This window comes from Camelus ferus, chromosome 1 (assembly GCF_009834535.1).
Source record: "Camelus ferus isolate YT-003-E chromosome 1, BCGSAC_Cfer_1.0, whole genome shotgun sequence".
NCBI classification, from domain to species: Eukaryota; Metazoa; Chordata; class Mammalia; order Artiodactyla; family Camelidae; genus Camelus; species Camelus ferus.
The window spans coordinates 8,036,214-8,059,412 of record NC_045696.1 but is presented as its reverse complement, the minus strand read 5'-3'; the positions used below and the strand labels follow the sequence as shown (position 1 = coordinate 8,059,412).

Below are 23,199 nucleotides of genomic sequence, written 5' to 3'. Positions count from 1 at the left end.
CATTGCATCTCATTTTTATGTGCTTTTTTGCTGGGGAGAATTCCTTTTTAAGTGTCTAGTTATTTCCCTAATTAGGGATTTCTATTAGGGCTGATAGTTCTTTCACCTAGTGTTTGTGGAGGGTGGAGGGGGAATCCTAATACTTATGTATCTTGTTGACTAATGTTTTCTTCTGATAGATTGTTTCCTTAAATGTTACTTTAGATTGTGTACTCAAATATTAAATTCTGACCTGGGGGAATCCTATGCAGTCTGGTCGAGGCTGTGTCTCACAGTAGTTCTGCATGTTGTATAAATTGAAACACTGAACCCAAGTGAAGGCATGCCTCTTTAAAGGACTTTATGTTAAATTTTTTTTTTTTAAACCCAGAATCCAAACAAAAACATACAAGCTTCCTGTTAGGCATAGGGCCAGTTACTTCCAAGTGCCACCTTCTCTTCTGCCAGCCATATCTTCTGTCCCTAGGCACCATTAAAATTGAACTCTTTGTATTCCAGTTAAGCACCCCACTCTGATCGCCAGTGCATTCCCATTTTCAAAACTTATTTTTGTTTTTAATTCCTTCTTGAGGCCCTTAAAGATTTTTTTATTTTTACATGAGCTCAATTGTGCTTTTAAAGGTACACTTTTTATTTAAACACATGCTTATTATGCTTATTATGTCCCAAGTGTTCTTCTGAGCATTTACAAATATGAAATTATTTAATTCTTTTAACAACTGGGTAAGCTGATACTATTATCACCCTCATTTTTACAGATGATAAAACTTGAGGCACAGAGGGTTACATTTCTTGCTCAAGATTACACTTCTAGTTAGATACTCCATAGTCTGCCTGCTATGTGTGTGTGTGTGTTGGCTGTTCAAGGGTGTTTTTCTTTCCAGCTAATTACACGTTCTAGAGATGAGACTTAAGAATAGTTGAAAATAATGCTTGTGCTTAATTATCCCAAAAGCCACTGTTTAGATTTATTATTTCCTACTGATGCCTTCTTTGCTTTGTTCCTCTGGGACTCAGTTTGGAGTTGGTGTATAGGATGAATTCATTAAATGAATTGACATTGACATTGGAATTTATTGACATAAAATTGACATTCCTGTCCACATGTGAAATCAAAGTATTATGATATGGACCAAAATACCTCATTTCTAATTCCATACTTCACATCTAACAAATGAATAAAATAGAGGCAAACTAAGGGTTTCGAGTGTTGATTAATCATTTTCTCCCTTGGTACCAGAGATTTTTACACCCCAAGGTCATGCCCCATAGAAAGATTGAGAATCGTTGAGGAATACGACATTCTTTTTTAAATGGGGGGATGATAGTTGTGTAAGGGGAGGAATTGGGACAGGAAGATCTTCCCAAGGGCTGACCTCAGGTAAAATCTCAAATAAACGAATTTGAAAAAAGTTTTCTTGTGCAGTGTGAAGTTTTGGAAATTGATTTTCATTGTAAAAGCTCTTTGTTTTTAGAAAATCTCAATTACTTATACTCCATTATTACATAATGTATGCCATATTACATGTTTGTATACCATAGAAAGTCCAAATTACATAAACTCCAGTTTGAAGACCACTCTTCTACCGAATACCATTTCTCACATGTGTACTCTAAACACATGCTTGGGAATTGTCTAAAATCAAGGGTGAACAGAGAAAAGTAGACCTCTTTCTGACACCTTGTGGCAGCAGCTGAACAATACAAAGACAGCTGGTTCAATTTATAATCTTATCAAATTTCTAGGGCTCTTCACAGGAAACACTTAAAGTGCCTCCTTTTTCCCCTTAAATATGAGATAATCTGTTCAAAATGAACACAAAAATGTCCTCATTCCATGGAGATACTCCATATTGAAATCTTCAAGCCTCAGCCTTTTCAAACCATTCTGTACACTTTTATACATTTGATGTCTATATTACTCAGAAATTTAGTTTCCTATAGCATGAGGTTGATTGACATAGTCTTCCATACTGTATTACCATGTAAAATCAGACATAAAATGGAGATCAAGAAGTTTCGTTGCATTTGAACTGTTGTTTGACATTGTTTGAAGGCTTTATAGATATATGTGATTCCACTGCCACAAGTTCAACTGTAATGAAGTTGGAGAGACCATGAGAAAAGTCCATTGATTAATAAGCAAAGCTAAGTTTATTAACTCTAATGCACTAAAGGAGAAAACACCTCTTTGACAAAGTCTTAGTTTTATCTCATGGTAATTTTGAGGTCGGGCTTCCAGGGTGGATAGCATTGGGGCTGGGCACTGTATGATATGGCTCTGGACTGATAGACACAAGGAGGCAAAGGTTTTGCAGCAAATCTTGATGAGAAACTGTTTAGTTGATTTACAGCCATATCTTCCAGGAATCTAAGCTAGGTTATATCTTCCAGGTATATCCTGAGGCAAACAGCTAAGTTTTGCTTGGTCTCTGTTAATACTGAAATAGAAAGTCATTTTGGCTTCTTTTCTCAAAATTAAGACCTTAATTAATTTATGTGAATCATTGATTTGTTTCAGCTTTGCCCGAAGTTTTTACATACAAATTCTACTAGTCACACTTGGCCATTTAGTGCGGTTGCTGAATTAATAGGTATGTAAAATGATGTTTCATATCTAATCTGTTGCTTGCAAATTGAAGTTCTAAAAAGTTTTTATTGAAAAGTGTTATGCAGATGTGCTTTTTTAAAAAGCCAAGTGTATCTCAGTGATAACATTGGTAAAGCTTACCTAGTGTAACAACTGTTCAAGTGGATGTCAAATTAATCACTGCTCAGCCTTCCCTATACTATTATCAAATTATTTCCCTGTACTCCTATCAAATCAAAGTATTTTAATTTGCGAAGTTCATATGGCTTTTATGTTGAAAATATTTTTATTCTGATTATAAAAGAAATAGGACTGTTGCCAGAAAGTTAGAGTTATATATTTTTTTAATAGTTGGAAAATATTTATAACGGTGGATTCATTTTTCTGTTGTTAGTAAATAGAAGGATTAATGTTATATGTTAGATTTGTGATAATTTCTTGGTTTTTCCAATAGATAGAATGATCAAGATATAAGATTGTATTTAAAAATGTTTTAATGAACATGAGAAAAGCAAGATTGTGATCGGATTTGCATTATAGGTCATGATTTTTTCTTAATTAAATTGATATACATGAATTTTAAAATTTAAGCCTATTTGAGAAACAGATAATAAAGGAAAACTATATCCTCAGGAATTCTTAGATATAGATTCTATATCAAAGAAGGGTCCTATGTTGGATGTGTAAGAAAAGGAAAGAAAATTTCAGGACCCTTCTTTTCTTCGATATAGCTAGATATTCTAAAGTCTCACAGCTAACGTGTGCTGTTCACATGTAAACTCTGAAGTGCACATTAAATAACGTTGCAGCTTTTCATGTTCATTCTTTTTTATGGCAACCTGGAGGAGCTCCTCAGCCTGGGATTGTTCATTCATACATAGTGCTTCTCTAGCTTTGGATTAGAGCAACTGAAAGTCATGGTGCTCTTTGTGGTGTATCAAATTTTAAGCTTTTTTTATGAAGTTAAAGTGATTGATGAAAGGTTATTTGATTTTAATTGTGGTCTTATGGAAGGATAATTTGGGAATCATTGTGTTATAATAAAGACTTCAAAATATGTCTCAAGAAGTATTTTTCGTCAGTTAGGGATATTCAGATCTTAGTTCACAAGTTGATTTTATTACTATTAGCTATTGCTGAACTTTTGTTTGTTTGTTTTTCTGTCATATATTCCTTCATACTTAACCTATTCTGAGAGAAACAAGTATGCTAGGCAAGGGTGTTAAATGTGAAGGGGTACAAAGATGAGAGAAATGTACAAGCCATCAGAAACTTTTGTTGGATTGAAAAGGGCCACAATTTGAAGAACTGTATATAGAAGGCAAACCTGCATCTGTGTACGTAGATGAGCATACTTTTTCCCCATTTATTCAGGTAACCACATTGTGGACCTTCCATGTCAACTTGTAGTGCTGTTGACACCCAGCTCTCAGTTTCCCTTATGATAGCTAGGCTAGTTCTTCGGGCAGAAGAAGACCTTCCTGTCTTGTTCATCTGTTTAGTGCAGTGATACTTCTTGCTTTACACTTTTTCAGTGTAGTGGGTACCAGCTTGGCTCTCTATATAACAAATGGAGGGCTTTGGATAGAATTAATTCTGTAATAGTCAATGAATGATATATGGCACAGTACAGTTTAGATTTCATGTTGTAAAGTCTTAGGAATTCCTAAACATTTCAACTTTCAAATTTCCTTAAAACACATTGTCCTGTTTCTTGTTAAAGGATTGTTCAGAACTAATTGCTCTTCTTTAAATGCAAAATCAAAATTTCTCAAAACTTCTGGTTCCCAGATAATGCTTATGATCCTGATGTGAATGCTAAACAGATATGGATTGACAAAACAGTGATAAATGACCATATATGCCTGACATTCACTGATAATGGGAATGGTATGACCTCAGACAAATTACATAAAATGCTAAGGTATGTAAAAGTGTCACACTTGATAAAATCATTTGCTTTTACCTTGTTCAGGTGTTTCATGTGTCATACGTATTGCCTGTAGTTATCTTTTAAACATAAAATGTATACCTGGTATGCTCTATTCTCTAAGTCTTCTGTCATTTTCTACTGCTGTTAGATTATTAGGCAATCCCTGTCATTCTCATCACCCCTCCCCATGTCTGACTTACCTAAAATTCCACTGTTCCTTTAGAGTTGTAGCACATTAACATCAATTATTTATGCTTTTGTGGAATTAGTTTGAACTAATGAAACATAATACTTTGGGGAAGGGGGACTGGTAATTTTTGAATGAGTCAGAGGATGAGGAAGTAGCATAGGCATAGGCCTTGGACTCTAGAGTCACAGAACAGAATGTCAGGATGAAGCCAAATGTGCCTGAAATGGAACCTGAGATACTGGTACAGGTACAGGGTAGAAGGAGGATTTGGCAGCAGAGACCTTTCTCCTGTCCCTCAAATGCTCCTTATACTGCCAAACAGTCACATTGACTCCATCGGTAATCATAGTACAGCAGGCTTGCTGAGAATAAGAGAATCATTCACACTTAGAGGAAGAGACTTCGTGGGGTGTCATCTCAAGATCACAGGAGCCTAAATTATAATTCGGCCATTTAGCCAGGATGTGCCAGGCAATGAGCTCCTGTTCATTATGTGCAGTCCTTGCATCCCTGTGATGTGGATTTGGTTTCCTTCATTTCAGAGATGGGAAAACAGATTAAGACAGATTGATTAAAAGTAATTTACCCAAGATTATACAACTAGGAAGGATGAGGCCAGCATTCAAATTTAGGCTTGTTACTTGATATTACAGCTTTTGAATTGAAATAAATGAAGTTTATACCTATTATTTAATTTTTTTTCTTTTTAGCTTTGGCTTCAGTGACAAAGTCACCATGAATGGTCACGTCCCAGTTGGATTGTATGGGAATGGCTTCAAGTCAGGTTCTATGCGTTTGGGTAAAGATGCAATTGTTTTTACCAAAAATGGAGAAAGCATGAGCGTGGGCTTCTTGTCTCAGACCTACTTGGAAGTCATAAAAGCAGAACATGTTGTTGTCCCAATAGTGGCATTCAACAAAAACCATATCCTTTTGATTTCGAAATTGAAACTCTGAAGAAATATTATGAACCATTCCATCCTTTGCCCTCCCCTCCAGATTCTTGTTTTTCAATCACGCTTTCCATTCTAGCTCTTGTTCCTATCCACTGCCTCTGCCCTACATCTGAGGCTAAACATTTATTCTTTTCTGTTCTCTGTTGGAATTGTGCCATGGAAATCCTTAACATAAAGTGATCGCATTTTATGTTGAGCTTCCCGTAGCTCTCTTCTTCATTTCAGTCTTACCGTGGTCTATTAAGACTTAACGATCTGACTCGAAATTTTCTTCAACAACCATGAAAAGCAAGATATCTTTAGGAAAATGTCTTCTGTATAAACACATTCAAATATTGGAAATCATTAAATTAGTTAAGAATAATAATAGGCTTGCTCATATTTTATTCTTCTTGGTGTTCAGTTGAAGTCAGACTATCATTGTAAAACTTAGAAAATAGTTTAGGAAATGATTTTTCTGTTTGTGTTGGTTTCCATATTATAATTGTGAAAAGTATGTCATTGGTCTAAGTCTTTAACTTAGGATATACGACAGATAATTAATTCGACAGAATCAAAAGCAAGCCTTGCTGCAATTCTGGAACATTCTCTGTTTTCTACGGAACAGAAATTACTGGCAGAACTCGATGCTATCATTGGTAAGAAGGGGACAAGGATCATTATTTGGAATCTCAGAAGGTAAATGTTCAGCTAATTGTTAACCATTTGGGAAGTAAAGTGCATGTGTGGGAACGACTTCGTTACATCCATCCATTGTTACACAGAGTAGAAACATCGGATGGTCCTCATTTTATGGCATAGTTAATGAAAGTAATACAGATGAGACTTCTGTGTTCCTAAGTCCTTGTGAGGATAAAATCCTTTGCAAATAAGGTTTTAAAATTTAGGATGAATGTGATATTGAGAAATCTAAGAAATATTAGACCATAGGAATAAACTACAAATAGTGATGTCTAAAATTCTTTAATTCTTGTGCTTTTCTGAGCTTCTGTATTCTTTTTCTTTTGTCTTTTTTCATTTGTCTCCCCTCCCCCCACCCCATTTTTAAAAATTTTTTGAGATAATTGTAGATTCATGTGTAGTTATAAGAAATACTAGATCTCATGTACCCTTTACCCATTTTCCCCAGTGGTAACATCTTGGAACACTGTAGTACAGTAGTACTATTGATATTGACATTGGTACAGTCAAGATACAGGACGTTTTCGTCACTACAGAGATCCCTTTTCTGTCCATATCCACTCCTTAATCCCTGGCAACCTCTAACATGTCCATTTCTGTAACTTTGTCATTTTAAGTATATTATATAACTGGAATCATACAGTGTGAAACCTTTTGGGATTAGGTTTTTTTCATTTAGCATAATTCTCTGCAGATTCATCCAGGTTCTTGTGTTTGTTCATTTGTTTTCCTTTTTCTTGCTGAGTGATACTGCATTGTATGGATGGACCACAGTGTGTTTACCAGTCATCTGTTAAAGGATATCTGCATTGTTTACAATTTTCAGTTATTACAAATAAAGCTATAAAATATGTGCATACAGGTTTTTGTGGAAATACGATTATATTTCTAGGATAAATGCCCAAGAGTGTAAAATTGTTGGGTCACATGATAGTTGCATGTTTAGTTTTTTAAGAAACAGTCAGAAAGTGCTTCTACCACTTGACATTCCCACCAGCAGTGTGGGTGAATACACTTTTTCTGTACCTTCCTGGATTCCTTTTCTCTTCTCTTCGCTTCTTTTTTCTTCCTTTTCTTTTTTCCTTCTTTCTCTCTTTTTTTCCCCCTTGCTTTTGTTCCCCCAACTACCCTGACCATGACTCCAAGCTAATGAAAAAGTTGGATGTCAATTAACAGTAAGGTTTATATCTTTGTTAACTAATAGTTATTTGCTTGCTTATGGTGAAGTTAAAATTTAGCTCTTTTAAAAAATTATTATTTTTATAGCTACAAAAGTGCAACAGAGTTTGATTTTGATAAGGATAAATATGACATCAGGATTCCAGAAGATTTAGATGAGACAGCAGGAAAGAAAGGGTACAAGAAGCAAGAAAGGATGGACCAAATTGCCCCTGAGAGTGACTATTCCCTAAGGGTATGTATTCCACTCTCTTTGTGGGAATGAGGAAATCATCAAATAATGGAAATTATGTTACCCACTTGTGTTATAAATGCTGCCAGCAGTCTCTAAGTGAAAGTATCTCAGACATGAACCCATTTATTAAATTTGTCATGTGTGCACTGGTTGTTTTATTTACTTAGAAACCAGTTTTTTAATTGCAAAGTTATCAGGTCTAACAGTGCTTATAAAAGTTCTTTCATGATGTGGTTAATTATTTGAATTGGAAATACTAGAATCAGTATATATCCTGTGATGGCCATATTGATTAATTCAATCAAAACGTAAAGTTACTCTAGATAAAAAATTCAGAGTATGTCTCTTTTTTAAAATTTAAAATATTCTAGAATCTATACATACACACACACATTAATTGCTATCTTAAAGCAATAAATTATGTATAGCCTACAAATAATGTACGTTAATATAATTTTGTGATAAATATCTCTGAGATTTGACCTTAGAGATGGGCATGTTTTTAAGATTGAAGACAGTAAGATCTCAGTGTGATAATGTTGATATGATAATAACATTGTCACTATGATGACATACACTAACTTTTCCCCTTTTTTGTGCTGAAATTTTTTCATAACTCCAAGTTGAGGATACATTTGACATTTACAAGTTTCCTAAGTAACTTCTTCTGAGATGCTAGCAATTAAGTGGCAGGTATTACTATTCCATTATATACCCCCGTTTGTTGGTGAAGTATGTCCTAGTTGTTAAGGAAATCTTGCTCAAGAATATCCAGAGGCGTCTAGAGCAGATGGTGTAGTTTTAGTATAGCATGACATAAAATGTTTTGAAATATCATTAATGAATTTTGTAAATGACAGAACCACTAATTTTGAAATCAGAAGTTAGGGGGGAAGAAAAGTAAGAGATATGTACAAATTTTTTTTTGTGTTGAAATTTCTGTCTATCCTTATTGAGTTACTCAATTCATCTCCTTCAGAGACTTCTGATAGCTTGGAGGCAGGCACAGAAGAGCATATTTTAACATGTTTTAGGATGCAGAGTTTGGTCAAGATTCTAAAGTATCTAAACCTTCATTCATTAAGAATTAAAAACACATTTAGATGACTGCTGATTGTTACAGCTCAGCTTTGAAAAAGTGCTGTTCTGCTTAAATGTTGGTGCATTATTTATGATTTTTTTTCCTTTGGAAGCTTATAATAGTCCCTTATGTTCATATTAGATTTTGCTTATTTTTCCCCAAATAAAATTTATTGATGCTTTTAAAATTGTAATAGCAGTATATGTATTGACAGAAGAGTCAAAATATAGTACTTTTTATTATACACAGAAACATTTTTTTAAAATTAAAATGAGATCATACCATACATGCTTGTTTTGTAAGTTTTTTTCACTTAACATAACATCTATGTAGGTCAGTAGATTGTTTTCTGCAAATCATTTTTACTGGCTCTGGTAGATTGAGTTTATTTTTAATAAAAACTATTCAGATATTAACTAATACACCTTTATAGTATTTTATTGTCTAGTTAATTGGTCCTTTATCCAAGCAAGGTTGTAGCTTTCTTTTCAAATACATGTGTATGTTGAACAAATCCACAGATAATTATTTGGAAAGGACAGATATTGTTGTGTGTCTTTGCAGGCTTACTGCAGTATATTATATCTAAAGCCAAGAATGCAGATCATCTTACGTGGACAGAAAGTGAAGACCCAGCTAGTTTCGAAGAGTCTTGCCTACATTGAACGTGATATTTATCGACCCAAATTTTTAGTATCCTTTTTATGATGCTATATAGAAATAGATGTCAATCAAGTATATTTCCCTTCCCCCTTTCTCCTTTTATCCTGATATAGAATCTAATCCTTTCTACCTTTGCCCTTTTTTAATGCAGCTTTGGACTCAAATAATGAAATAGAGTGATTTGAAGGGAGTGAGGTGGTGTGTTCAGAATTTTCCTTAACATTTAAGACTAATAAAACAGTGAGAATTACTTTTGGATTCAACTGCAGAAATAAAGATCATTATGGGATAATGATGTATCACAGAAATAGGCTCATCAAAGCTTATGAAAAAGTTGGATGTCAATTAAGGGTAAGCTTTATATCTTGAAAATGTCTGTAGCTTTTATAAAAGTTAGGATAACATGTTACTGGGCAAAATGTGTTTAAATGTCAGTGTTTTTAATAACATTGGTATGGAACCTGAACTTAAAATACTTTTATACTAATTTTTCATTTGGTCTTGAATAATCTGATGAGGAGGTCAGAATATTTTATCTCTGTTTTACAAATGAGGAAATTAGGGCTAATAAGTTTGGTAACTTGCTCCAGACCTAGCAATGAGTGTGGATCTCAGGCACAGGTGCACATCTTTTCACTACGTTTAAATAAGGATCCTTGATTATTTCGTGCTGGAATGAAATTGGTTCGTTTTAAGTAGTGTTGACTCAGTAGCCTAAGAAATAATACCAGATAGGTGATTTGCTTTCCTGGGTTAGTTCTGAATATGTTAGAGTGTTCATTCTAAACCACTCCCGTTATTGTGGGATTCAGTTTAGGATGACGAACATTGCCCACTGTATCAGTTTATCCTTTACACAGAAAGGTTTTTTTTTTGGTATGTGTGTGTTAAGAATTTAGTGATAAATTCTGGAATTGATCTTTGTTAAAAGTTTTAAGTCTAGACATATTTTGTTTTCCAATTCTATGATTTTCATTTTCTATTCATTTTATTTCATTCTAAATTTTTTGTAGAACGATAAGTGCTCTACACAGTATAATAGTGTGGGTGTATCTTGAATATTATTCAACAGGGGTTATAACTCTTACACATTTTATGTGTTATGAGCCCAGAATATATAGCATTCTTACAAGAGTAAATAAATAGAACTCCCATATGATCCAGCAGTTCCACTTCTGGGTGTATATATCCAAAGAAAATAAAAACAGTATCCCAATGTTCATAGCAGCATTATTTACAATGGCCAAAATATGGAAGCAGCCTAAGTGTCCATCAGCAGATGAATGGATAACAGTGTGGGTATGTACACACACACATACACACACATGGTGGAATATTACTTAGTCATAAAAAAGAATGAAATTTTGCCATTTGCGATTAACACAGATGGACCTGGAGGGTATTATGCTCAGTGAATTATGTCAGACAGAAAAAGACAGATACTTTTTGTTATATATATATGTAATCTGAAATAAAACAAGTAAATGAATATAACAAAATAGAAATAGACTCACAGATAAGGAGAACAAACTAGTGGTTACCAGTGGGGATGAGGTTTGGTTGAGGAATAGGGGTAGGGGATTAAGAGGTACAAACTACTATGTGTAAAATTAATAAACAATAAGGATATATTGTACAGCACAGGGATTTTATATTTTATAATATTTTTTAATAACATTAGATGGAGTACAGTCCATAAAAATATTGAATCACTGTGTTGCATACCTGAAACTAATATAATATTATAAATCAACTGTACTTCAATTAAAGAAAAATAGTAAATGAGCTTTGGGCTTTTCTTTTTAGTTGCTAATTTCAATCAAAAAATAAAGCCAGAAATCTGACACCCATGATATGAGCTATCAGTAACTTTTATTTAAAGTTCTAATTTTCATTTGTAATTGGACTAGTAAATTTTGCCAGAAATACTCTATAATTAAAGTTCTGAATTTCACTGGTCATTGGAAATGCATTTTTGCTAATAGACCTTATTTTTTCAATGCTTTGAGATTCAAAAGAAACAGTGTGTCTGCTATAGAATATGAAATTTTTTTAATGAATTTGACTTCAGTAAGATACATCGCTCATTTTTCCAACCCAGTTAAATTTGCGTTATAGATAATTTCTAGTTTAAATTTGACTTTGTTATAGCCAACTTTTTTCCTTTTTTAATTGTGTGCTTAATTTACAATGTTGTTAGTTTCTGGTGTACAGCAAATGTTTCAGTTATACATATATATATAATCTGTTCTTTTTGAGATTCTTTTCCATTATAGGTGATTACAAGATATTAAATACAATTCCTTGTGCTATTCCGTAGGACCTTGTTGTTTATTTTGTATGTAGTAGTGTATATTTGTTAACCCCAACTCCTAATTTATCTCTTCCCCCATCTCCATTGGTAACTATAAGTTTGTTTTCTATGTCTGTGAGTCTATTTCTGTTTTGTAAATATTGATTTTTCCAACCCAAGAAGTTCATTTGTGTCATTTTTTTAGATGCCACGTATAAGTGATACCCTATAATATTTGTCTTTCTCTGTCTGACTTACTTCATTTAGTATGATCATCTCTAGGTCTATCCATGTTGCTGCAAATGGCATTATTTCATTCCTTTTAATGGCTGAGTAATAATCCGTTTGTGTGTATGTACACCCCCACACATTTATCCATTCATGTGTTGATAGACATTTAGGTTGCTTCCGTGTCTTGGCTATTGTAAATAGTACTGCTGTGAACATTGGGGTGCATATGTGGCTTCCAAATTGTATGAAATGAAGAACCACTGATAGTTTTTAGTAGAGTAGCATTATGATTAGGTTTGTGTTTTTTTCTGTAGGTGTAGCTGTGAAAATTTTCATTTCATTTTTTCTCTTTGTATATCAGTTCAGTTACAGTTGTGAACAAAATACATGTTAATCACATGTAGATAATCAGAATATGACTATGTACTTTGAGTTCAATGTTTTAGCTAACAGATTTTAAAAATTAATTCAGCCGACCTAGGTTTTTATTTTATCACAATTTGCAACTGTATGTATAACTTCGGATAGACAACTTTAATTTTTTTAAAGAATTTCTTTTGTTTGTTTTTTATTTTGTTTTTATTTTTAATTTTTGGGGGGAGATAATTAGGTTTATTTATTTATTTAATAGAGGTTCTGGGGTTTGAACCTAAGACCTCCTGCATGCTAAGTGTTCACTCTACCCACTGAGTGATACCCTCCCTCTGATGACTTTGATGACTTTAATTTTTATCTAGCAAACTTGTGAAATATTATGTGCCAAAGCTTCTGCTACACTGTGGATGTTGGGAAGAGTTAGTTGTGGTTTCCACTGTCTAAGAACTTGCATCCCAGTAGAGGTGGTTCTTTTTCTCTTGTACAGAATTGGGAATGATAATAACTGTCTTGAATGAATACCTAACAACAGTGGAAGTGGTTTTGGAGGAAGACTTTTACGTATTTAGGAATTACCTCCCAGAAAAGTAAATTACCTACCAGACACTGCTTTTCTAAATGCCATGAGAATCATGAGATAGAATATAGGAAAATGTTTTGTGCAGATCTTAAATCTTTGTGAAGGGGTCATTGTTTTGAGCATCATGCCTTACGTTTAAAATGCCAGTTTCATTTTATTTTTCAGGCAAACAACATGGGTGTTGGAGTAGTGGGAATTATAGACTGTTATTTCCTAAAGCCAACTCACAATAAACAAGATTTTGATTATACGAATGAATACAGGTATGTTACCTATTTAAATTATTGAGTTTTTATAATTTATTTTGGAAATACTTTCATAACTTTTTCTAAGCTGAATTTCTTTCTATTTTAAGGGAGCTTGCATAGAAAACACATTTAGTCATCTTCTTCCAACCTAGGGATTATATTCTACTCCATCACAAATAGAAGTACATTCTCTTCTGTCTTTATTGATGAAGTATTTCTGAGATTTGTAGAAAATAGAGGAAGTTTCTGCTTTTTTGGTAGCAACATTTTTTTGTGTGATATCCAGAAACTTTGATCTTAGATGGGAACTTGAAGATAATTTAATCCTATGTTCTTTAGACAGAAATACTCATATCTTTTAAGAGTGGTCAGAAGCCATAAAATAAATATGATTATCAGTTTTACCTGTAAATTTAGGAAGGACAAACCGTTGTCCTTATGAGTACATATTGTGAAATAGAGTGCAAACTTCATATAAATATTTGTGGTAAAGACAAAGATAAATGCTATAGGCTCTTCAAGTAAAGAACAATTAAAGTGGAAGGAGGGAAATGATAAAGGTAAGAGCAAAATCAGCAAGTTAGGAAACACAATAGAGAAAAATCAATAAATATGTCATTCAGAGTACAGTCCTGAGACAGAAGCTACCCGTTATTTCAACAGAGTAAATACAAGGAATTGTTAACCAGGATAGTAGGAGGTGATTACTGAAAAAGGTAGAAGAGGACAGTAGATACCCAGAACTAGCAGACAGAAAAGAGCAGCTGTTACCTCTAGGTTGAAAAGAGTAGACAATAAAGGACCTGGGAGAGGGCCCCTGGTCCCCAAAGTCGGAAATTCAGCTCTCTTTGTAGAGGTCATGACCAGCGCAGGAACAGGCTACCTGTTGTGGCAAGAAACTTGCCAGGAGGCCTGTCCAGTTTGGGTCTGTAGATGGGGCCTGCCTTTGGCCAGGGAGTCGGCTGACTTGGGCTGGAGCTGTTCTGCAGAGGAGACCTGACTTTGCCCAAGGGTGTGAGTATGTTGGAACTAGTTTCTGTTGCTAGAGGTCCTGGGCTGCTGGAGCCAGCAGCAGACCATGGGAGGGAAAAGCGTGGACTGAGCACAGCTGGAGTTCCTCTGGGAGGCCATGGGCTCTGGCCAGATAAAAATGGAGTACCAGACCTGAAGGGCCCGTGTCGTGCTGCTCTCCCCTGGTAGGTTCCTTTCCCTGTTGACCCAGTGTAACTTTCCTCAGGCTGGCAAAGGATAAATTTTGACAGGATTAAGCTCCACTATCACAAAGAAGAGTGAATTTGAACCTGAAGACAGTAAATCAATAATTGACACAGTCGAAAAGCCCAAAGTTTGTTCTTTGATAAGATCAATGAAGTCTGTAAGCATCTGGGGAGACTAAGGAAAAAAAGGAGAAAAGCAGTAATCATATCAGTAATGAAAAGGAGGACATTACTACAGATCTACAGACAGAAAAACATCAAAGGGATAGCGTGAATATGTTTCTTTACCATTTAAGATATGGATAATATTTCTTTGAAATTGAATCACATTTTTAATTCATATTAAATTCAGACATTTAAGGAAGTGGTGGCACTAGTCTTACCCAGTCATTCAAGGTTTTAAGAGACCGTATAACTTTGGTAGTGAACTCATGAATGCATTACAAGAAAGAAAATTTATGTCAATGTCTCTCATGATCAAGATATAAAATCTTAATTGAATAGCAGATACCATCCAGTGACATGCAAAAAGGATAATATGTTAAAACTAAGTGGATTGTATTCCAGGGTGGCGTGAGTGGTTTTTAATATTCGGAAATCAATGTAATTCATCACACTGATGTTAAAGAAGAAAAATCTCATGGTTGTTTTCATAGGTACAGCAAAAACACTTGATAAACCACAATACCCATTTGTGATTTGGGGGGAAAAAAAAGGAACTCTTTCAAAACCAATAGCAGAAGGACATGTTAGCAATTCAAAGTATTTACGAAAAAACACCAGTTCCTGATGGTGAATTGTTGATGGCTTTCCTCTTAAGAATGAGAATGAGAATGAGATAAGGATATTAGCTATTTAGTCACCATTGTTCTTAAGGAAATAACCAGTACAGATAAGCCCCCCCCAAAAAAGTTCTAAGGATTGGAAAGGAATAAATTGTTTTCTGTAGATGACAGTATCAAGTATATAGAAAGTCCAAAATAATCTGCAGAGTAATACAGATTCTAAGGTTGCTGGGTGAGAAGTATTCAGAAATCAGTTGTATTTCCGTTTACCAGCAGCAACAACAGAACAGAACATGAGATTTTTAAAAATTCGTACGTAATAACATCAAAAAAATCAAGTGCTTTGGAGTAAATAGAATATGCAAAGACCTCAATATACTGAAAACGATGCAACATTGTGGAGTAAAATTTCAAATCTAAATAAATAGGTATACTGAGTTCATGAGGAGTTGGTAAGCTGAATATTATAAAATGTCAGTTTTTCTCCTAAATAGCTAAATACAATTCCAGTTAAAAAAAAATTCCAGCAGGTGTGAATGGGTGTCACTATTAATAGGCTTATTTTAAACTTTATGTGCAAAGTAAGAAGACCAAAGATAGTTAAGACAATAATTAAAGAACAACAAATCTAGAGGATCTATGCTACTAAATATCAACACTTAAATAGCTGTAGTTATATATATATATATGTATATGTATACCTGAATCACTTTGCTGTACACCTGAAACATTATAAATCAACTATATTTCAATTTAAAAAGCTATAGTGACTAATAAAGTGTGGTATTAATGAAAATATAGTCTAGAGAAACAGAATAGAGAAACCTAAATCTCCACTTTTTATACATATAGTCAGCTGATTTATGAAAGGTTTTATTATAGTGTAGTGGGAAAATGATCATCTTTCTAAAAATGCTGGGTCAGTTCCCTGTATAGATAAAGTGAACTTTTCAACGTCTACCTCTCACATGAAGCAAAAAATCCCAAATGGGTTTCAGACCTAAAAGAGAAAGGCAAAAATGAAGTGAAAACCAGAGTACTTTAGTTTGGTAAGATGTACAGCAGTGGGAGCTCCTGTACATTGTTGATGGGGGTGAAAATTGTTGATCATTTTTGAAAACCATGAGACTATTGAGTAAAGCTGAACATCAGTGTCCACCCCTGTGACCCTTCAGTTCCACTCCTGGGTATATTTTCCACAGGATGGGTGCAGTCTCATGGATTGAAGAACAGAGGTGATGAGGAAGAATTGAAAAAGTGATAGGAGAAGCATGTTTGGGAGGGAGAATGAAGTGTTCTTATTTGGATGTTTATGTGTTATAGTGATAATGGGGCTTCCTGGTGGGGAAAAATAGGGACAGTGAGTGGGGATAGATATGTCTAATATTAATCTGTCAGTACAAAATTTGAAGTCTTGATTTTTAAAAGCTGTATTTTAAATTTAAAATGTTACACTGTATCTTGTGTGTGCGCACAGTAGGTGCTTAACTCATTAACAAGTGCTTATTTGGTTGTGGCCCTAGTCATATTTATCTCAATAGGTACTGTTGATTTGCCTTTTTTTTTTTTTTTTAACTGACATTATTGTAGCAATGTGAAAGTCTTAATTGTGGGACAGAAGCTATTTTGAAGTACACTTTCTGGTAATGATGGTGTACTTTTATAAACCAAACAGCTGAGTTGTAATTTGTATTGAAGCTCATAAGTTGGTTGGTTGGAACCAGAAAGCCTGTGGTTCTCCTTGTAATAGATCTGCAACATTGTTTCTCAACAGAGAACCCAAACTATTAGTATTTGGTGTCTTGTTTCCTAGATGATCCTGGCTCTGTTATATGAACTTATAAAGGTCCTTATAGAAAATTGCCATTATTTTGAGTTTCTTAATTAACTGTACCTTTTGGCGCTCCCCGTTGTGTTCATGTGATCATTACTAGGTTATGTTTTCTCTGTGTTTGGTGAAGATTTTATTTTTATTATTTTTTTCCTTAAATTGATTTTATAATTTTTTTTAAGGCTTACAATAACAGCACTAGGAGATAAGCTCAATGATTACTGGAATGAAATGAAAGTGAAGAAAAATGCAGAATATCCTCTAAATTTGCCTGTTGAAGATATACAGTAAGTACATTTAAAAATAACTGACTGTAATGTCAAGATGTGATATTGGTGGTGATTGTACTGTGTAAACTTTTTTTAATGGAGGTACTGGGGATTGAACCCAGGACCTTGTGCATGCTAAGCATGCACTCTACCACTGATCTATACCACTTCTTGCGTAGGGTGCGTAAACTTTTTAATCTAACCCATAGAAATAAATCCTACGGCTCGAATCAGCACACTGTAAAATGAACGAATGAATATATACATTTACACATATACACAAAAGTCATGAAACAGCATTTACCCATATTTGAAAAAAATGCTGGTCTTTACCCATTAAACTGATTTCATGATCCACTGATGGGTTGCATCTTATAGTTTGAAAATTCTGGAGATAGGATCAAGAGTCTAAAGCCAGATTTAAGTTTAAATTCTAGTTCTGCTGCTTAAGTGGCTGTGTGACATTGAACATGTTACTTGACCTCTTGTAAGCTTCCATTTTATCATTTGTAAAATGGAAACAGTAATAGCACTTACCTCCTCAACTTGTAAGAATTAAAGATAAGCACTCAGTAAAGTATATAGTATGTAGTAACAGTCCTCTGAAATGATAACAACTCAGGGTGCCTATGGAAAGATGTCCAAGATACGTAATGAAAAACAAAAAGGATGCAACTCAGTGTATTAATTTCCTGTTTTTTTTTAAAGTGTCCGTATACACATGCATAATTCTATAAGCATAGAAAAAGCCTGCCAGGATTAAAAAAAGTAACAGTAGTAACCTCCTGAAACAAGTTTATGTTTACTTTACAAATTTCTGGATTGTTTGTTTTTTTTTAATAAAATGTGTAAATGCATTTTTTTTAAACTAGAGTTAAAATTATTGGTATTAAGATGAAGTCGTTAAATGAGTCTACATAAATTCTTTTCAGGATCATTGTAATTTTCAAATGATAAACATATGAAAGCCTTTTATAAACTAAAAGAATGTACAAATTTGGGTTATTCAGAGAGATGCTATCATAGAGTTAAAATGTCATGCAATTATAAAAATTGCTTAAATTGTAATACAACTTGCCTGTTTTCTGTACTTGACTAGTTTATTGTGTTAATAAATGTATTAGATTTGACACTGCAGGTGCTAACTGAATATAAATTTCAGAGCAAGGCGTTTGTATTATTTTCTTAGGTTTGAGTTTTTATTATGAAACAAATTTAACAGTATGCTATTAAACAAGATATTTAAGTATCTTTGTTTAAATTGGTCTGTCACCTTTAACCTTCGAAGGTAACCAGAATTGTTTTTAAAAACTTAACTTACTGACCAACATAAATAGTTATGTCACGGAATTTTCAGGGACAGAGTTAAATAAAAGGGGCACTTTGTGGTAGAAATGATATGGAAGGTCTAATGAAGTACTTAGATCCTATTTCCATGCTAATATTTGTTATTTTGTTACAGGAAACGTCCTGATCAGACATGGGTTCAATGTGATTCCTGTCTAAAGTGGCGAAAATTACCAGATGGGATAGATCAACTTCCGGAAAAATGGTATTGCTCCAATAACCCTGACCCACAGTTCAGGTACCATATAGTTGGTAGTACCCTTTTGGGAAAGGCAGAAAGTACTATTCAGGATGTATGAATAGGCGCTGGTGACGTGTTATTCCCATGTGATTTTTCTGATTAGAAGTTGTGATGTTCCAGAAGAACCTGAAGATGAAGATTTGGTGCATCCCACTTATGAGAAAACCTACAAAAAGAAGTGAGTGTTGTATTAATGTATGGTGGGAGAATAATACCCAAACTTCAGCAGTGATGTGTATGCAGCATTAGTTGATGCTTCTCCAAAATAAACTTAGTACAGCCAAAAAAGGTTATGACCCCTCCAAAAAAAGATTATGATGTGGAGTGCATCACATTGAGTGCTTTTTAAGTTTATACTGTGGAAACCTGCTGTTTTTTCACCTGCTCTTTATTGCTGTCCTATCTGCAAGAAAGATATTTTGCATATCCAGTATAATATTTGTCTTTGAACTGCACACAGATGAATCATAAGTGAATACAGCCCTTTATGAGCTTATAGTCTAACAGGGAAAATGAGACGTGTATTACCAATTAGAAGTTGACGACTACCATAAAAGGCACCGTCCAGTCCTGTTAGGAAGCCTGTAAGGAGAAATTATTTCTGGCTGGGGATGGAAAAATGGATAAGGAAAATTTATGAAGGACATTTGGTAATAGGCCTTGAAGGGTGGGTAGGATTGGGTAGGAAACAATGATTTGTTCAGCTTAATTAAAGTAAATATGTGATGTGCATAATGGAAGATAGAGGTGAGAGAGAGAAAGCTGGGTAATGATAGTGAACCATGGTGAACATTAAGCCAGCATACTGCACACGGAAGGCTGAGTTCACAAAAACCATCCTCCATATGGTTTTGATTTACAGTGCACTGTTTTTGAAGATAAATCCAGTAGCAGGATTAGAAGTAAAGAAACCAGTTAGAAAGTGTGATACCCTTCTTCAAAGTCTGAGAATAATGCTGGTGGGTATGGAGAGTTTGAGGCAGACATCAGGGATGTAACTGAGATGAGATGGGAATTAGTCCCCTGCCTAGGGCTTACCACTGATTATAATGAAATTGAAGCAGAGGTCAGTTAACATTATCTGAGTGACTTAGTTGTGAAATGGCAAGTATGTCCTTGGAAAACAATTAAAAATAATAATGCAATAAATTTAAATATGTTTCTTTTTTCTTTCCTTTTTTTTTAAGAGACAAAGAAAAATTCAGGATCAGGCAACTTGAAACAATTCCTCGGGTAATTAAGCCTTCCACTTTATAGCTGTGTCTTATCTTGGGTTGTAATTAATTTAACAAATACTCAATGTTAAGCTTGGGAGTTAACATAACGAATTGAAGCAATCTCGTTCATTCAGTTCACATTCTGTCTCTCTTTTTTTTTTAATTTTAGTATAGTTGATTTACAATATTGTGTTAGTTTCTGGTATATAGCAGTGATTGAGTTTTTTATATATGTGTGTGTGTGTGTGTGTGTGTGTATATATTCTTTTTCATTATGGGTTATTACAAGATATTGAATATAGTGCCCTGTTTGCATATCCCATATAATATTTGTCTTTGAACTGCACACAGATTGAATCGTAGGTGAATACTGCCCTTTATGAGCTTATAGTCTAACAGGGAAAATGAGACATGTGTATTACCAATTACCTGGATATACCATAGGACCTATCAGCAGGATAATATCTGCTAATCCCAAACTCCTAATTTACCCTTCTCCACCTTTCTCCTTTGACAACCATAAATTTGTTTTCTATATTTGTGAGTGTTTCTATTTTGTAAATTCATTTGTGTCATATTTTAGATTCCACATATAAGTGATATCATGATATTTATCTTTGTCTGACTTCCTTATTATGATAATCTCTGGTTCCATCCATGTTGCTGCAGAAGGCATTATTTGATTCTTTTTTATGGCTGAGTAATATTCCATTTGTGTGTGTGTGTGTGTGTGTGTGTGTGTGTGTGTGTGTGTGTGTGTACGTGTGTACGTACACATACACCGCTTCTGTAGGTTGCCTTTTCATTTAGTTTATGATTTCCTTTGCTGTGCAAAAGCTTTTAAGTTTAATTAGGTCCCATTTGTTCATTTTATATCTCTGTTGCTTATCTATATTATACATAGTAGTTTATGTCTTAATCCCATACCCCTATCTTTCTTAATGCTTAATGCTTTCTGAGTGTATGAGTAGGTAGTTGTACTTCTTGTGTAAGTTTTGGTCTGCTGCAGATGGGTATGTGTGCTTGTAATTACACTGAAGTGTTTTCTTGTATAAAGACTGAGGGTTTGAGGATGAGAACAGAACTGGGAGAAAAGAATAGTGGGCTCACTTTGGTTTTTAAAGGCAGTATCTTTATTTATTTTCAATTTCTTTCCATTAGAAAAATAAGTTTTTATTATATCTCTATAAGCTTTTTTTTTTTTTAATGGAGGTATTGGATTTTGAACTCAGGACCTCTTGCATGCTAAGCATGTGCTCTGCCACTGAGCTGCTACCCTCCCCATCTCTATAAGTTCTATATATAGTCCAGGGTCAGCAAATCTTTCTATAAAAGGCCAAGTAGTAAATATTTTAGGCTTTGTGGACCACATACAGTCTCTGTGGAATATTTTTTCTTTGTTTTCTTCATGCCTTTGAAAATTCTTAGCTCATTTGCAGACTGGATTTGGTTCAGGTGACAATGACTTTATGTGCTTAGGGTGATTCTCAGTGCCTTCTGGGATAAGGGGATATGAGAAATAGTATCTTGTGTTTTAGACATGGCACATTTAAAAAAATTCCTTTAAGAACATTTTTCTTTTTCCCTTCAACAGATTCCTGCTGAACTATTATTTCCAACAAATCCTGTGTCAAGTCAAAGCTTTTCTCCTGTTAAGGAAGGTATTCCAAGAGGACACCTTTCAGAAGCAGCAAATACTTATGCAACAAGACTTATAAATCATCGAGGTTCACCCCAGTCTGAACCTGAGAATAACAGGTATGGGGAATGAGTATTAAACACAGCCTTTACGTGACACTTCTATGGCAGTAATGTACTTCTAAGTAAGTGTAGTTTATATGCATATAAAAGATCTTAAGGGCACATTACTTTGCTTTTATTGTCTAAACTTACCTCCGCTTCACTTATGCCACCTATTTAAATCAATTAAAATAGTATTAGTTGTATTCATTGTGGAAGTTATCAACTCTTTGAAATTCTGTATAGTATGAAAATTCCTACTTTTAAAATTAGCATTATCTGAGTAAAGAAAAACATGAAGTGGTTAAGAATACGATATTGTAACGTCAGATGTGACCCATAAGTTCTTAGTCTAGCCAGTGCCATGCTGTGTACTTTGGGTAAGTGGATGGAGAAGGAAGAGAGATGTATAAGTGGTGTGAGTTGAATGGTTAGCTCTCTTGACTGGAATGGCCAGGGAAGGCTTTATGATGAGGTGGTACTTAAGGTGGTTCCTGAAATTCTAAGAGCAGTACTCTGCCCAGGTGGCCCCTTCAAAGGGATTAGAATGAACACAGGTGAAGAAGAAAGAGCATGATGCCAATAAACTAGTACATCAGACTGACTACATCTGATAGTTGTTGAAAGAGAAACATTGATACAAGATTCTCTGAAATAGTGGGGTCAGATGTTCTGAGAGGTTTTATAGCCTTCATCAGATTCTCAAAAGAACTTTTGAAGATTCAGAAAAGATTAGAATAACTGCTCATATATATAGTAAATGTATTGTGTACCTATGTATCAAGGAAAGCATGTTTTTAAATAGTTTGCTCTTTGTAGCCTACATTTTGAGGATTTGTTTTCTGGCGCATTGCTGTTTAACTGAGAACATATGTGAATTTTTTTTTAACTCGTCCTCATAATACACTTGGCTTTTCTTTATAAAGATGATTCCAGACAAAGTAAGAGAATCTCTAGCGTTTATAGACAAGATAATGGAACTTATTTTTAAAATGGAAGAAGAAAATAGAGGGAAATTATTCATTAATTTTTAAAGCCAGCATTCTCAAGTTCATAGAGCTTAAGTCTCTGGAAAGGTGGTACCTAAAATAAGTCTTAAGAGAGACAAATAGGAATTAGCCTGGTAAGAAAAATAAAAGGGCAACTTCTAATTAAATGCTTAACTCCATAGATCCCTAGGCAGTCTCAGAATTTGGTTGGATACTTCTGACGGTAGAAAATAGAGGTGACCACAGGGGCTTGTATGAACATTTAAGGAAGAGTAGTTCCCTAAACCTCTTTCTTATCTGCAAAGTCCGGCAATGCTGCTTCTCTTTC

At 34.3% G+C, this 23,199-nt stretch overlaps 1 protein-coding gene across 3 annotated transcripts in view; it reads left to right on the top strand.

The window, feature by feature from the left end:
- MORC3 (MORC family CW-type zinc finger 3) overlaps positions 1-23,199 on the top strand; it is a 38,673-nt gene that overhangs the window by 5,864 nt on the left and 9,610 nt on the right. For all 3 annotated transcript variants that reach the window (XM_032469014.1, XM_006187477.3, XM_014561638.2), the window contains exons 2-14: positions 2,522-2,594; positions 4,382-4,514; positions 5,424-5,638; positions 6,200-6,347; positions 7,617-7,764; positions 9,410-9,538; positions 9,737-9,859; positions 13,153-13,250; positions 17,251-17,355; positions 18,800-18,922; positions 19,029-19,103; positions 20,113-20,158; positions 21,737-21,900. In XM_032469014.1, coding sequence (XP_032324905.1) covers positions 2,522-2,594; positions 4,382-4,514; positions 5,424-5,638; positions 6,200-6,347; positions 7,617-7,764; positions 9,410-9,538; positions 9,737-9,859; positions 13,153-13,250; positions 17,251-17,355; positions 18,800-18,922; positions 19,029-19,103; positions 20,113-20,158; positions 21,737-21,900 — 1,580 coding nt within the window. The remainder of the gene's footprint in view (positions 1-2,521; positions 2,595-4,381; positions 4,515-5,423; positions 5,639-6,199; positions 6,348-7,616; positions 7,765-9,409; positions 9,539-9,736; positions 9,860-13,152; positions 13,251-17,250; positions 17,356-18,799; positions 18,923-19,028; positions 19,104-20,112; positions 20,159-21,736; positions 21,901-23,199) is intronic.